The 14264-nt window shown below is 37.4% G+C and overlaps 2 protein-coding genes across 14 annotated transcripts in view; one reads left to right on the forward strand and one right to left on the reverse strand.

Moving 5' to 3' along the window:
* The window catches only part of LOC120571428 (kunitz-type serine protease inhibitor spermatin-like), a 7235-nt gene extending 2523 nt beyond the window's left edge, over nucleotides 1-4712 (forward strand). Inside the window, exons 2-5 of one of the 2 annotated variants that reach the window (XM_039820381.1) lie at nucleotides 2353-2517; nucleotides 3190-3213; nucleotides 3295-3418; nucleotides 4281-4712. In XM_039820381.1, the coding sequence (XP_039676315.1) occupies nucleotides 2353-2517; nucleotides 3190-3213; nucleotides 3295-3418; nucleotides 4281-4308 (341 nt within the window). In that variant the 3' untranslated portion in view covers nucleotides 4309-4712. The remainder of the gene's footprint in view (nucleotides 1-2352; nucleotides 2518-3189; nucleotides 3214-3294; nucleotides 3419-4280) is intronic. The other variant, XM_039820373.1, reaches the window with a different exon arrangement.
* The window catches only part of LOC120570840 (NLR family CARD domain-containing protein 3-like), a 590579-nt gene that overhangs the window by 507120 nt on the left and 69195 nt on the right, over nucleotides 1-14264 (reverse strand). The gene's annotated exons all lie outside the window — the stretch shown is intronic.

Consider the following 14264-nt stretch of genomic DNA (forward strand, 5'->3'; position numbering starts at 1 on the left):
GTATGGTTACACTGTGTTTAAGGTATGGTTACACTGTGTTTAAGGTATGGTTACTCTGTGTTTAAGGTATGGTTACTCTGTGTTTAAGGTATGGTTACACTGTGTTTAAGGTATGGTTACTCTGTGTTTAAGGTATGGTTACACTGTGTTTAAGGTATGGTTACACTGTGTTTAAGGTATGGTTACACTGTGTTTAAGGTATGGTTACACTGTGTTTAAGGTATGGTTACTCTGTGTTTAAGGTATGGTTACACTGTGTTTAAGGTATGGTTACACTGTGTTTAAGGTATGGTTACTCTGTGTTTAAGGTATGGTTTACACTGTGTTTAAGGTATGGTTAACACTGTGTTTAAGGTATGGTTTAAGGTATGGTTACACTGTGTTTAAGGTATGGTTACACTGTGTTTAAGGTATGGTTACACTGTGTTTAAGGTATGGTTTAAGGTATGGTTACACTGTGTTTAAGGTATGGTTACACTGTGTTTAAGTTAAGGTTACACTGTGTTTAAGGTATGGTTACACTGTGCTTAAGGTATGGTTACACTGTGTTTAAGGTATGGTTACACTGTGTTTAAGGTATGGTTACACTGTGTTTAAGGTATGGTTACACTGTGTTTAAGGTATGGTTTAAGGTATGGTTACACTGTGTTTAAGGTATGGTTACACTGTGTTTAAGGTATGGTTACACTGTGTTTAAGGTATGGTTACTCTGTGTTTAAGGTATGGTTACACTGTGTTTAAGGTATGGTTACACTGTGTTTAAGGTATGGTTACACTGTGTTTAAGTTAAGGTTACACTGTGTTTAAGGTATGGTTACACTGTGCTTAAGGTATGGTTACACTGTGTTTAAGGTATGGTTACTCTGTGTTTAAGGTATGGTTACACTGTGTTTAAGTTAAGGTTACACTGTGTTTAAGGTATGGTTACTCTGTGTTTAAGGTATGGTTACACTGTGTTTAAGGTATGGTTACACTGTGTTTAAGGTATGGTTACACTGTGTTTAAGTTAAGGTTACACTGTGTTTAAGGTATGGTTACACTGTGATTAAGGTATGGTTACACTGTGTTTAAGGTATGGTTACTCTGTGTTTAAGGTATGGTTACTCTGTGTTTAAGGTATGGTTACACTGTGTTTAATGTATGGTTACACTGTGTTTCATTTTTTTTATTGAATCTCTGCAGCAAAAGAAACAAAATGGTGGCCGGGTTGAATGAGTGGGTAGAGCAGGCGCACATATACTTGGAGGTTTATGCCTCGACGCAGAGGTCCAGGGTTCAAATCCGACTTGTGGCGATTTCCTGCATGTCTTCCCCCTCTCTCTCTCCCCTTTCTCAACTAGCTGTCCTGTCAAATAAAGGTGGAAAAGCCCAAAAAATTATCTTTACAGTAAAAAAAAATATATTCATGCATTTACTAAACCCAACAAAACAAAAATGTAGAGAGACTTCAAGAGAAACTGCAGTCCAAAACACAATCTATGATCAATACAATATACTATTGTCTGTTATTTAAGGGCAGACCTGACTGACACATTTACAATAATGCAGTTTCTGTAATTCCATCTGATGTTAGTGTTTTTATGTCATTGTGCTATGATTGACTAAATGTTCCTGTTGGGAGAGAACATGTGTTAGTGTTTTGGAAGAATTATTTGATTTTGAGACATGATTGCATTGTTTTGGTAAACATAGTGTATTGTGTTAGTGAATTATTGTATTTTGAAAATCAGTGTTGGAGTTTAGTTTACAATGTGTGATTTTGAGCATGAAATTAACTGTTTTGCCAATCGTGTGTTGTAGGTGTGTTGGTGCGTTAAGAGTTTAGGAAATTTGTTAAAAGTATTGAAAAAAGTGTCATAGCGATCGTGAAAAACTGTAATAAGGGAAAGAATTCCACTAATTAACCCTGACAAGGCACACCTGTGAAGGTAAAACCATTTCAGGTGACTACCTCATGAAGCTAATTGAGAGAACACCAAGGGTTTGCAGAGTTATCAAAAAAAGCAAAGGGTGGCTACTTTGAAGAATCTAAAATATAAGACATGTTTTCAGTTATTTCACACTTTTTTGTTAAGTACATAATTCCATATGTGTTCATTCATAGTTTTGATGCCTTCAGTGAGAATCTACAATGTAAATAGTCATGAAAATAAAGGAACACATTGACTGAGAAGGTGTGTCCAAACTTTTGGCCTGTACTGTATGTGTGTGTGTTTAAGGAATGCTACAAGAAGTTTAGGTTTGAGGCTTTGGTCTAAGCATTTGTTTTTAGTGTGTAAGCAATGGGCAAAAAGTGTAATGTTAAATCCTGTCACAGCCAAACAAGAAGTCTAATGTGTGCCGTCCCTCCAGAACGGTGTGTGGACTTGATGAAGGACAGCAGCTGCCAGTCAGACGGTCCCAGGTTCTTCTACAACAGCACCAGGTCCAGGTGTCAGAGGCTCGTCGGGGGCTGTGGGTCCAACAATAACACCTTTAAGACTCTGGAGAGCTGTCAGACTCTCTGCTATGGAAATGGTAGGAGAACTGTAGACACACACACACACACACACACACACACACACACACACACACACACACACACACACACAGACACACACACACACACACACACACACACACACACACACACACACACACACACACACACACAGAGAGACACACACACAGAGAGACACACACACACACAGACAGACAGACAGACAGACAGACAGAAAAACATCCAGTCAAACATAAGTTTTTCCTTCCATCTTTATTTTATATATAATTCACAAATAAATGTTTCTTGTATTTTCATCCAGCTACTACTACTGTGTGTGTGTGTGCGTGTGTCTGTGTGTGTGTGTTTTTCTGTGTGTCTGTGTATTTGTGTTTGTGTGTGTGTTTTCTGTATGTGTGTGTGTGGGGTGTGTGTGTGTCTGTGTGTGTGTCTGTCTATCTGTGTGTGTCTGTGTGAGTCTGTGTGTGTTTGTGAGAGTCTGTGTGAGTCTGTGAGACTGTGTGAGTGGGTGTTTGTGTGTGTGTGTGAGAGAGAGTGTGTGTGCCTGTGAGTCTGTGTATGTGTGTGTGTGTGTGTGTCCATATTTTACCCAGTGGGAGTGAGAATGTGTTGTAACTTTTGACCTGCTGGTCCCCCTCTGACTCATTAATTCACAAATCAATATTTCTTGTGTTTTTATCCAACTCCAGGCAGACCACTCTCTGAGGATCCAGGTACAGTACCAACACACCTGTGAGAGTGATATCGTGAGAAATCAAACCTACTGATCTTCATCTTTCTCTCCTCTTCTTCAGGCAACTCGGACTTTAATATTCTGTTCGGGATCATCGTGCTGATGGTGGTCTTTATGGTTATTGTCACCTTTGTCGCCTTTGTCGTCCTCGTCGTGCAATACTGCAGACGTGCATCTTCTAACGGGTCATCAGTAGAGAGTAGTATGTAGAGAGACAGCAGTAGAGAGTAGTATGTAGAGAGAAAACAGTAGAGAGTAGTATGTAGTAGAGAAAACAGTAGAGAGTAGTATGTAGAGAGAAAACAGTAGAGAGTAGTATGTAGAGAGACAGCAGTAGAGAGTAGTATGTAGAGAGACAACAGTAGAGAGTAGTATGTAGAGAGACAACAGTAGAGAGTAGTATGTAGAGAGACAGTAGTAGAGAGTAGTATGTAGAGAGACAACAGTAGAGAGTAGTATGTAGAGAGACAACAGTAGAGAGTAGTATGTAGAGAGACAACAGTAGAGAGTAGTATGTAGAGAGACAGTAGTAGAGAGTAGTATGTAGAGAGACAACAGTAGAGAGTAGTATGTAGAGAGACAACAGTAGAGAGTAGTATGTAGAGAGAGTAGTATGTAGAGAGACAACAGTAGAGAGTAGTATGTAGAGAGACAACAGTAGAGAGTAGTATGTAGAGAGACAACAGTAGAGAGTAGTATGTAGAGAGACAACAGTAGAGAGTAGTATGTAGAGAGACAACAGTAGAGAGTAGTATGTAGAGAGACAACAGTAGAGAGTAGTATGTAGAGAGAGTAGTATGTAGAGAGACAACAGTAGAGTAGTATGTAGAGAGACAACAGTAGAGAGTAGTATGTAGAGAGACAACAGTAGAGAGTAGTATGTAGAGAGACAACAGTAGAGAGTAGTATGTAGAGAGACAGCAGTAGAGAGCAGTATGTAGAGAGACAGCAGTAGAGAGTAGTATGTAGAGAGACGACAGTAAAGATTAGTACGTAGTTGCCGTTAATGAATCTTCATAATGTTGTCTTTTGTTTGTTTATCTCCAGATACCGACTGTTGGGTTCTGGTCCGTGAGCGGTCGGAGTCGGTGTCTGTGGAGGGAGACACCATCGGATGTGTTTGTTTCTGAATCAATTAAATTATATTCTGTATTTTGGGTTAAGATCTGGACAATTTATTATTCTATGTTGATTTTTGACATTTGTTTGTTGGGATAGGGTGAAGCCGGAGACTTCAGAGGACGAATCATATTCTCACTTTAGTGAATTATTCTCTGTGTTTATATGTAGTCATGGTTTTCTGTTTCTGGGCTTTCAAACCAAATGCAAAGCAAACGTTTTACGTGGCGATATTACGTACAAAGCAGATGCAAAGAAAAACATTTTCCAGCCTTTTGGAAGCTTTTTTTTTTTTAACATCTTTGACCCTTCTTTCAAAGTTCTTTTGTCAATCTTTTAAAAAATGCTATAGAAATCTAATAAAACACCCAAATTCAATGAAAGTAGTGGGCTGATCATTTATTTGACTTGTGAAGAGCATTAGTATGGAACCATCATTATTTTCTTTGACAATTTGGTTGAAAGAAACCGAAATTTCTGTTGAAAATGGGTCAAAGCCAGAAGACACAACAGGAGTCTGGCGGATTTACAGTTTTTTGCAATCACTTTGCTACTAATTTCAAAACCTTGACGTCATTTTTCAAAACTCTAGACTCAAAACTCAAAACATTCATCACTTGTAACACAGGCTGTCCAATGTTCAAAAAATTGCTTTGTGCATTCATATCTTTAAAGAAATATTGCACATTGGTTCAAAAAACTAATTGATTGTGGAATACCATTGAAACGTTACTTTAGATCACCCACACACAAGCTACCCATAGTTTCACTGGGTCATTGTTCGTACAATCATTAAATATTGTAGTACAAAATAGGTGATACATGTTTCATTATGGTACTAGATGTAAATACATCCCTGTAAAAGTACTGCAGTAGTAGAGAGAATACTAATTGTTGAACAAAACCTGAAAAGTATTGATGAAAAACAATACAGTACAATCACATTTATTACATTTATTTGAATTCGTTTATTTGAATCAAAGCAAAATAATTAGCTACAAAATATAAAATAAAAGACATATGCACCCAGGTAAAAAAGTAGTATACTTTAGTGTATTAGAAATATGAATGAAGTACATGAAGTATAAAACAAGTATGCTTCTACTTGTTGTGCTTTATTTAAAGAGTATTTAATATTTACTTTTTAAAAGTATACTTCAAAATAGATGTAATTAAGTTCAACTTCAGAGTCCAAAAAGTAAGTATACTAATTTACCAGTAATCAAATTATTTTTTAAATGTACTTTTTGAAAGTGTACTTTGTTGATAATGTATTTTAAATTGTATAGAAGTTTATTTTTTTAAGTGTGTTAAATTTGACATACTTAGAGAGGCAATTCAGTGTACTTATGGGAAGTATATCTTTTGTTAAATTAATTGTTAGTATACTTTTTTAAAGTGTACTATGATCTCACTTCATTAGAAGTGTGACTTCTGTACACTTTATACAGTACACTCTAAAATAAGTGTATTTTTAGTGGCATATCAGAGTACTTTCATAAAATATGTTAAAATACAAAAATGTATAGTGGTAACTTAGTGTACTTATAGTAAGTACACTTATTTTTAATACAGCGTTAGTATAATTTTTGAAAGTGTACACTGATTTCACTTCATCAGTAGTGTAATCTTAGTACACTGTAAACAAAGTGCACTAAAATATAAGTGTACTTTTATTAGCATATCAAAGTACTGTCATAAAATATGCTAAAATGAAAACACTTTTAGTGGAAATTTAGTAATTTATTAAAGTGTATTGACATTGTTAGGCTGATTTCTTAAAAGGTCGTATGCTACAATGCTGCAGTGTGGACTAAGACATGTAAGTTCATTTTGTTTATCTACACTGTTACCATCATGTATTAATGCACAAACACTTGACTGACAGAAGGGTCACTTTATGTAACAGGTAAAGAACAGTAATTCTTTGTACAGATATTGCATTTACATGTCAATTCAATAGGTCTCAGGGAATCTCGGGACTTCTTGGCACTACTCAGCTTACAGCAATTTTCTTGATGCTCAGGCACATTAGTCTCGTTCAATGTTGTTTGGCAGAAGAATAACATATACCTTCTCCCTGGATTCAACCATGACACATTTGCGTGTCAATGACTCTGGATGGACGGCATACAATATATTGCACTCAGACACTTCATACACAAAGCTTGATGCAATATTAAGTGTTGTGTCTCTTCACAGCTTCCTTCCAGACTTAACCATCTCCTTGACCAAAACACAATGTGTTGCACCAGAAACGACCAAATTCACAATTCTGACGAATGTGCCATTCTGCAACTCAACAACAGAGTTGATTCTTTTCTGTAGGCGGCTGTTTGTGTCAGAGTGATACAGTATTCCATTCACAATGAAACGGTTGTAGTAGGAGGCTTGTTTCACTCTAACACCCAGTAGGTCATCTATTGCAAGCATGTGTAAAACCGAGACATCTGTCTGTACTGGTTTACCAAAAACTCTGACATGGGCACTGATCTGAACTGATTTGTCAGTTGAACACTTTCTGCCCTGTAGTTCATAGAAAAGATCTTTGACATACTCATTAGCATTATGCATCACTGTTGCTCCTTTCTTTGTGAGACTCCTCTCTCTAAGGTACCTTTTCATTATTTGGACAGGTACATGAGTTGTGCCATTGAAATATGTCAACAGGGTGCCCTTAAAAGATTCAAAGGAAAATGTGGATGTGGCCCACAATGGTCCCCAGTTCCTCACACTTGCAGCCAGGTGTGTCATGAGGTGCACATTAAATGACACATTAGCCTGGCCATATAACCCCTGAAACTCCCTGACAAATCTTTTCAATGCCTGCTCGGCTATCACCACCTCGGCCTCTATGATCCTTTCTTGCAGGAGATGATATACTGCAAAAACCAAAAGGAAAAGATGATTCCAGTATTTTCTGGGGAGGATGCCATTTAAAACAGGCAAAGCATAAAACAAAAGACGACCTCCACTCAGATGCCTTCCAGAACTTCCTTTCGCATAGATCGTGGTACTCTTGTGATCTCAGTTGGTGGTGAAATTTTTTTAAGCCGCCGTCGATCTGCTCAGTTTGGGTGCCTATGTACCAACCATGCTGATGGTTTGTGGAATCTAACGACAGAGAAGTCAGCTGTCTTGTAACTCCAAGGCATACACTATGCTGATATTCTGGAACAAAGCCTTGCACCATTTGAAATTTGTCTAGTTTCATTAGTTGACTTGGGCCTTTCCACTCCCATTATGGGCTGCTGAGGTGTTGCATTCATGGCATTGTCAAAATGCTCAACTTCTGTACGAAGACGGGGTTCAGGAATAACATATGGATAGGAGCCTCCACCTCTGTGGTAACAGAAGTCACAGCCATAAATGCCATTAAACTGTTTCTTATTTTGGAGAAGTGGCCTTGAAACTGAATCTGCACTACATACAAGTGCATGCACCTTTGAAGTGCAACCATCTCCCCAGGTGATCCCATTACTTTGAAGTTCCTGTAGCTCTTTTACAAATGGAATTAGGAGAGTCTGTATATTAGGCTTGCTCTCTCCAAACCAAAGACAAGGAACACATATGTTGTTCTTCCTGTCTGTAGGGTGTAGTTCTATGATTTGGCACTGAATAGGCCATATTTGGCATCTAGAGCTTTTAAAAACAGGGATCCCATCACTGTTTCAAATCAGACTGATGTCATCATCACCTATTTCACCACTATCTTTGAGTCTCCTATTCTCCCCTCCACATTGCACATCACAAATTAAACCTGGAGTTGATGTATGTCTTTGGATTTTGATGTTGGGATTTTCCAGAATCTCTTTAATTTGCAAAGATAAACTGATTACCAAAAAATATGAACCCTTTTGTAGACTAGCATCCACATAAAATTCTGCCTCACACAGAACACACTGTGTCAAACCACATTCTTTTGTTCCAATATAATTTGAACACTGATGGCAGTAGAAATGGGGCACATACTCCCCATATTGGCCATAGGATTTATGGAAGAGATACGAGGTTGCTGGTATCAGTGCAGGGAAAAGTTCATGAAAAATCTGCAAAAGATGGTCCAGAGCAATCCCGGTCAGGTTATGCCTCAGGACGTAGGCCATTAGAAGGAGCAAACTTTGACCTTTGGTAATTGGTGCTCCAGGGTACAAAAGGTCATCTCCACAATTTCCATCCTACAAAATGACACATTGAGATTGAAAAAACAATATCAATGAACAAAACATTCTCAAGTATTCAGGTTTATCATATCATGTCAAGTTTCTAATCATTTAAAAATGCCCTATATGAATGACACAGTACACATTAACTTTGCTCTACTACCTGAGCAAAATCTAACACGAGTAAAAGATTATAATTATTTGTGATATGTTATTTGCTAAATATGATTACACACAAAATGTATGCATTATTTTGGGAACCCTTGGGATCGAGCACTTGTGCATATGACTTCATCTAACCATTTTTAGTATCTATGCTCTGATGGGTTTTGATAAGTTGTCATCACTGAAATTAAATTTACAGATATTTTAGGGATTCCTTGTGTGTAGCTAGTTTTGGGGCGTCCAACACAGTATTTAAAATATTTTTTGAGTTCAAACATCAGACCATATAATAAAATGCTACGTCTAATCATCACTATGATCAAGCTTTTCTAGAATATTGTGCCTTGCTGCACACTTTGGGCATGGTTTTATGTCAGCCAGAGATCTCAATTCAGCTTTATTGTAGCCTGCTGAGCAAAATGGAAGTGCCTGACATGAAAATAAAGTCTTTGTTATTCTATTCTATTCTATGGCAGATGAATGAAATTTGTTGTTCAGATTGTATGCATCAAGTCATCATAGCAAATCACTCCTGTAAAAGAAAAACTAAACAAACAAAGATGAACGCTGGCCCATAAGTAATCTTACCTGTGACGGATTTGGGTTGGGTCTCTCAGCCTCTGGTCCTTGCATGGTCTGCTGCTCTCTTATATCAACCACATCGTCCTCAGCAGCTGATCCATTCTGAAGTTGGCACAAAGTATGTGGCAAGTTAGTCACTGAATCTGGTGTTGTTTTGGTATTGAGTGGGATCTTAAAGCACTAGAAGTAAAGCAACCTATAATGCAATTGCTAGCCTGTAAGAATTTGTAATCTTACCTGTGACAGATTTGGGTTGGGTCTCTCAGCCTCTGGTCCTTGCATGGTCTGCTGCTCTCTTATATCAACCACATCGTCCTCAGCAGCTGATCCATTCTGAAGTTGGCACAAAGTGTGTGGCAAGTTAGTCACTGAATCTGGTGTTGTCTGGTATTGAGTGGGATCTTAAAGCACTAGAAGTAAAGCAACCTATAATGCAATTGCTAGCCTGTAAGTAATTGTAATCTTACCTGTGACGGATTGGGTTGGGTCTCTCAGCCTCTGGTCCTTGCATGGTCTGCTGCTCTCTTATATCAACCACATCGTCCTCAGCAGCTGATCCATTCTGAAGTTGGCACAAAGTGTGTGGCAAGTTAGTCCCTGAATCTGGTGTTGTTTTGGTATTGAGTGGGATCTTAAAGCACTAGAAGTAAAAACACTTGCTCCAACTGCTCGAATCTAAAATTTGAAAAATGTGTGAGCAAGTTTGTTACATTGTAGGAGTCAGTTCCTCTAAATACAAAATAGCAATAAACTAACATAGAGAACAAATATGTATTACCTGTGTCCTGACCTGCATTTTTTTTTATTCTGCACACTATTTCCACTAACCTATAGGTTACTACTACTAGATATTTTGTTATACTACACTCTGCCCCATATTGTATTAAACACACAAACACATATAGACAGAAACCCACTTTTCTTGGCCATCCTGAACAATTTGGTGTATGATTTATGTGAATATCATACATTGTTCCATCATGAAGACTGACTGTTTTGTTATTACTGGACATAAGTTTCCACACAAACATCCGGTACAGACATGGGTAGTTACAGGATAGTTAATTACATTAGCCTATTGGCACACAGGCCTACTGCTGTCTACAGGAAACCATGTAAGTAATTCAACAATGGTTGGTCACATTATTACAAAGTAAAACATTAAAGAATAGACAATTAGGCTATAAGGAATGAATTATGCATTGTCAGTGTCCTGACCTTACTGTCCGCTCTCTTCCGTTTTCCTGCTGTTGGCTGCAGTGGTGCATCATGGTGAGCTGGAGGCTGTAAGCAAAACAATTGTCACCATCCATGTCAGTGCAGAAAATAAAATCTAACCAAGTGTAATTAATCTTATATTAAGATCAAAACATAATTTTGGTATTGTTTTTACTATGAAGAGACTTACCGTGCTCTCTCGAAAGATCATTTTGACTTAATTTAAGAAGACTTTGACTCAATTTAAGAAGACTTATCAAGACCAATTTGCTCAACACACTGGGAGCCAAATTTACTTGTTTTTAGGACAAATTTGCTTTACGCACTGGCATAAGACTTTGCTTGTTTTCAGGATGAGACGTTTTATGTCAAACTCTTCTTAAATTAAGTCAAATGATTTTATGAGAAAGAGCTAGGTAAGTCTCTTTATACTGAAAACAATACCAACTACTTTTTTGATCTTGATATAAGTTTAATATAACTTGGTTTTTCAGTTTTTGTCAAAGCAATTTGGGCATTAAGCTAGTTTTTTGTCTGAAAACATCACATGTTACACGTTGTAATCCATGCAATGTCATCATAATAAAAAAATTCTTTACATCATCATATATCATGCATATATCTTACTTCTCTGTCATGACGTCCTAAAATTCTGTCAGGGACTTCAACACCAGTGCTGCAAAGGTACTGCTTGTACTGTTTATGTCTTCTGCCTTTTCCCTGAAACAAAAGACAATTTCAAGACAGTATAGCCAGCATATAAGATGGTAGAGCTAGCCTACTACTTATCATGAATATCAGGTAGGCTTTCTCCATTGCTTGGCCTGCTACCAGCTATTATCCTATTATTATCATTATTATTTATTATTAATATTATTATTAGTACTGCTATACTAGGGCCTTCTTCTTTTTATTATTATTATTATTATTATTATTATTATTATTATTGTATAAGTAGTAGGCCGACTATTACCATAATTATAAGAAGAACAACAAGAATCTTATGTCCTGTTATTGTAATTTACTGTATATAGACCAAATGGGACTACAGATGGAAATTAGCCTTTGGGCTATAATGCTACACTTTACGTGTACTGCTGTACATGTTCATTAAATGTGCATTGTCCTTAAATAAATAAATAAATAAAAATAACAAGAACAAAGAAAAACATATCAACAATTTAAAATAATGATACAAATTATATTTACCTTCCTGTGTCTGTATTCTGTTGTCCTTGGTATTTTCTTATTAGTGACCAATATGTAGGACTTGTACTTTGATTGTACAGGTGGCATATTTGAATAACTATTGTTGAGCAATGCAACAGATCAAGATTCAAAAATTAAGACTAAGCAGTAGATGGCTACGAATGGACCCAGGAATTGGACCTACCCACCAGTCGGTTCTCACATCCAATCAGTGTCGCAGCATCACCGACATCCAATCACCATGTAGAAGTTTGGTGACGATTAGCTACACAGCTACAAGCGTAGCCAAATAGTAACGGTTAATGTTTGAAATACATTACTGATACTCAAGCGGTAACAAAGTTAAGCGGTAACAAAGTTAGCAATGTATGGGTTGTTTTATTTACGTCGCCGGGTCCGTTAGTGCAGACAATACATGATGCATATAGAAATGCTGATATTACAGTCACCTGCAAGGAAGACCTCCAGTCCCAGGAAGGCTGGATAGAGGTGATTTTGCCAGCTAAACGCGCAGGCAAGATCGCGAAGCGGTTGCAGCGAAACTGCTGTTCATGTCGGGTAAGTTCTAAAACATTCTGAGATACTCTTTACATTAACTAACCGACTACTGTCATGTAATTTAACGTTACTGATGATGAAATTGCCAGAAACATAGACTGTATATATAGTTCTATAAATACAGTCTGTGGGTTTGAAATATGCTAGCCAGCAATGTTAACTAATGCAAGATTGCTAACCTAAGAAAATGGTGGAAGGTGATGTAACGTTAGGCGTGGTGATGCGTTGAAATATAATTTCTTCAAATACAGTTCTGATATATTATTCATTAATAAGATGATTGATTAATGTGAGGCAGTTACATTCGAATGAGATAACATGTGCTTCAAGTATATTAGTGTAATTAATAAGTCCTCCTGTAGAGAACGCTCCCCAGGTAACAATTTGTGGTTTCCAGAACGTTCTGGGACGCGTTGTTTTGGTTGGGGGAGGGAACGTTCCCTGAAGGTTGTTTTTGGTTCCCATGGAAAGTTTTCCTGGCCTTTAGGGAACATTAGTTTTTGGTTACATCGACCGTTCTCCAGAACGTTACCAGAACGTTAAGCCTAACGTTCGTAACCTTTAGAGAACGTTCCCCTAACAGACCCATATAGCTTATCTTTGAAGTGTTTGGCTTAGGTTCTAGTGAAGGTTTAGCTAGTAGTTTTATGGAATTAAATTAGTTCGCTATGTAGCATGTCCATTTAATGAAAATTCAGATAATTGGTTAAGTCAAAGTTAATAAAGTAATTTGGATGTTGGTGACAACATATTTATCACGAAGGAACAGGCGAAATATAGAACAAATGCAGTTGTGTCAAGGAGACATTTTCAATGTACAGAGGGGTGGACTCCACTGTAACTTGGTATGGACATTACAAGTGCCCAATACTGATGAAAGTAATAAAGTACAAATAAATGAAATGACAGTGACATTCCTGTCTTGAAATTATTATTTTTATTAATAAAAGGTCACAATTAATTTGTATTTTATGTGTTTCCTGTTAAGTTAATTGTGAAGTTAAGTAATGTTTGAAAAGGTAATTGAAAGTTGTTACATTTACAATGAACTCTGTTTACAAAGTAATTAATCCGAAAAATTTTTCAAAAAAAAGGGGGTGTTGTTTTTTGGGAGATATATGGATTTAAGAAACAGTAATGAATTATAATCAATAATGTGTGGGTAATCGGTACAAGGTTGGCATGGTTGAGTTGTGGTTGGCATCGGGTACAATTTTCAAGTTTTCTAGGTGGGTGCACAAGCATTTAGCAGATTTAGCCAGCAAATATCAATTTGAAATGATAAATATTACTTAAAAGTTAGCTATTTTGTAATGCCAGGCATGTTCAGTCAAGATTCAGTCTCCTGTTACAAATACTGTCAGAGTGATGGATGGATGGAGGTGGATTCTTGGAAAGTGTGCTGTAGTCGCTAAAGAAGAAATGCACTTGTAGAAGCTATTAAAAAATAGGTGCAGTTACTTAAAGTGGTGGTTTGGAAATGTTCAAAATCATTCTCTTAAACAAGATATGCTGTATTCCTGGTTACAGTTCGCCAAGATGGACAGCCGAGCAGCTCAAGAGGGACCTCAAACGGCAACCTACAAGACAACTCAATTCTACTCCTGCTAGATATGAACACCACACCATGAAAATTGTGTTTTGGCATGTGTATGATTAGGAGTGTATAGCTGCCCTTTTTGTTTAAGGTAATTAGATTGATGTTTTCTGCATAGGTGATTGACACCAGTGAGGAGGAGGAGGACGCCATCCCTCAGGTGGAGTCTCAGCGGCCAGTGACGGTGCCTGCAGTTTTTGTTGAACTGGATGAGGACAGTTTGAAGGCTCTGAAAGGTGGGTGGGTGTATATGTATGCTAGTGATGCCAGGGTTATCTCTGCCACCACCTGAACCCTCTGCAGTCATTGTCATTGAGGTCATGAAGTCAACTTTATGAATTCAAGACATGCATCCCACTGTTAATTTGAAGAACATGCATGTTACGTGTTATGTCTTAGAATACAGACCTGACTTCCCAC

Source organism: Perca fluviatilis, chromosome 2 (assembly GCF_010015445.1).
Source record: "Perca fluviatilis chromosome 2, GENO_Pfluv_1.0, whole genome shotgun sequence".
NCBI classification, from domain to species: domain Eukaryota; kingdom Metazoa; phylum Chordata; class Actinopteri; order Perciformes; family Percidae; genus Perca; species Perca fluviatilis.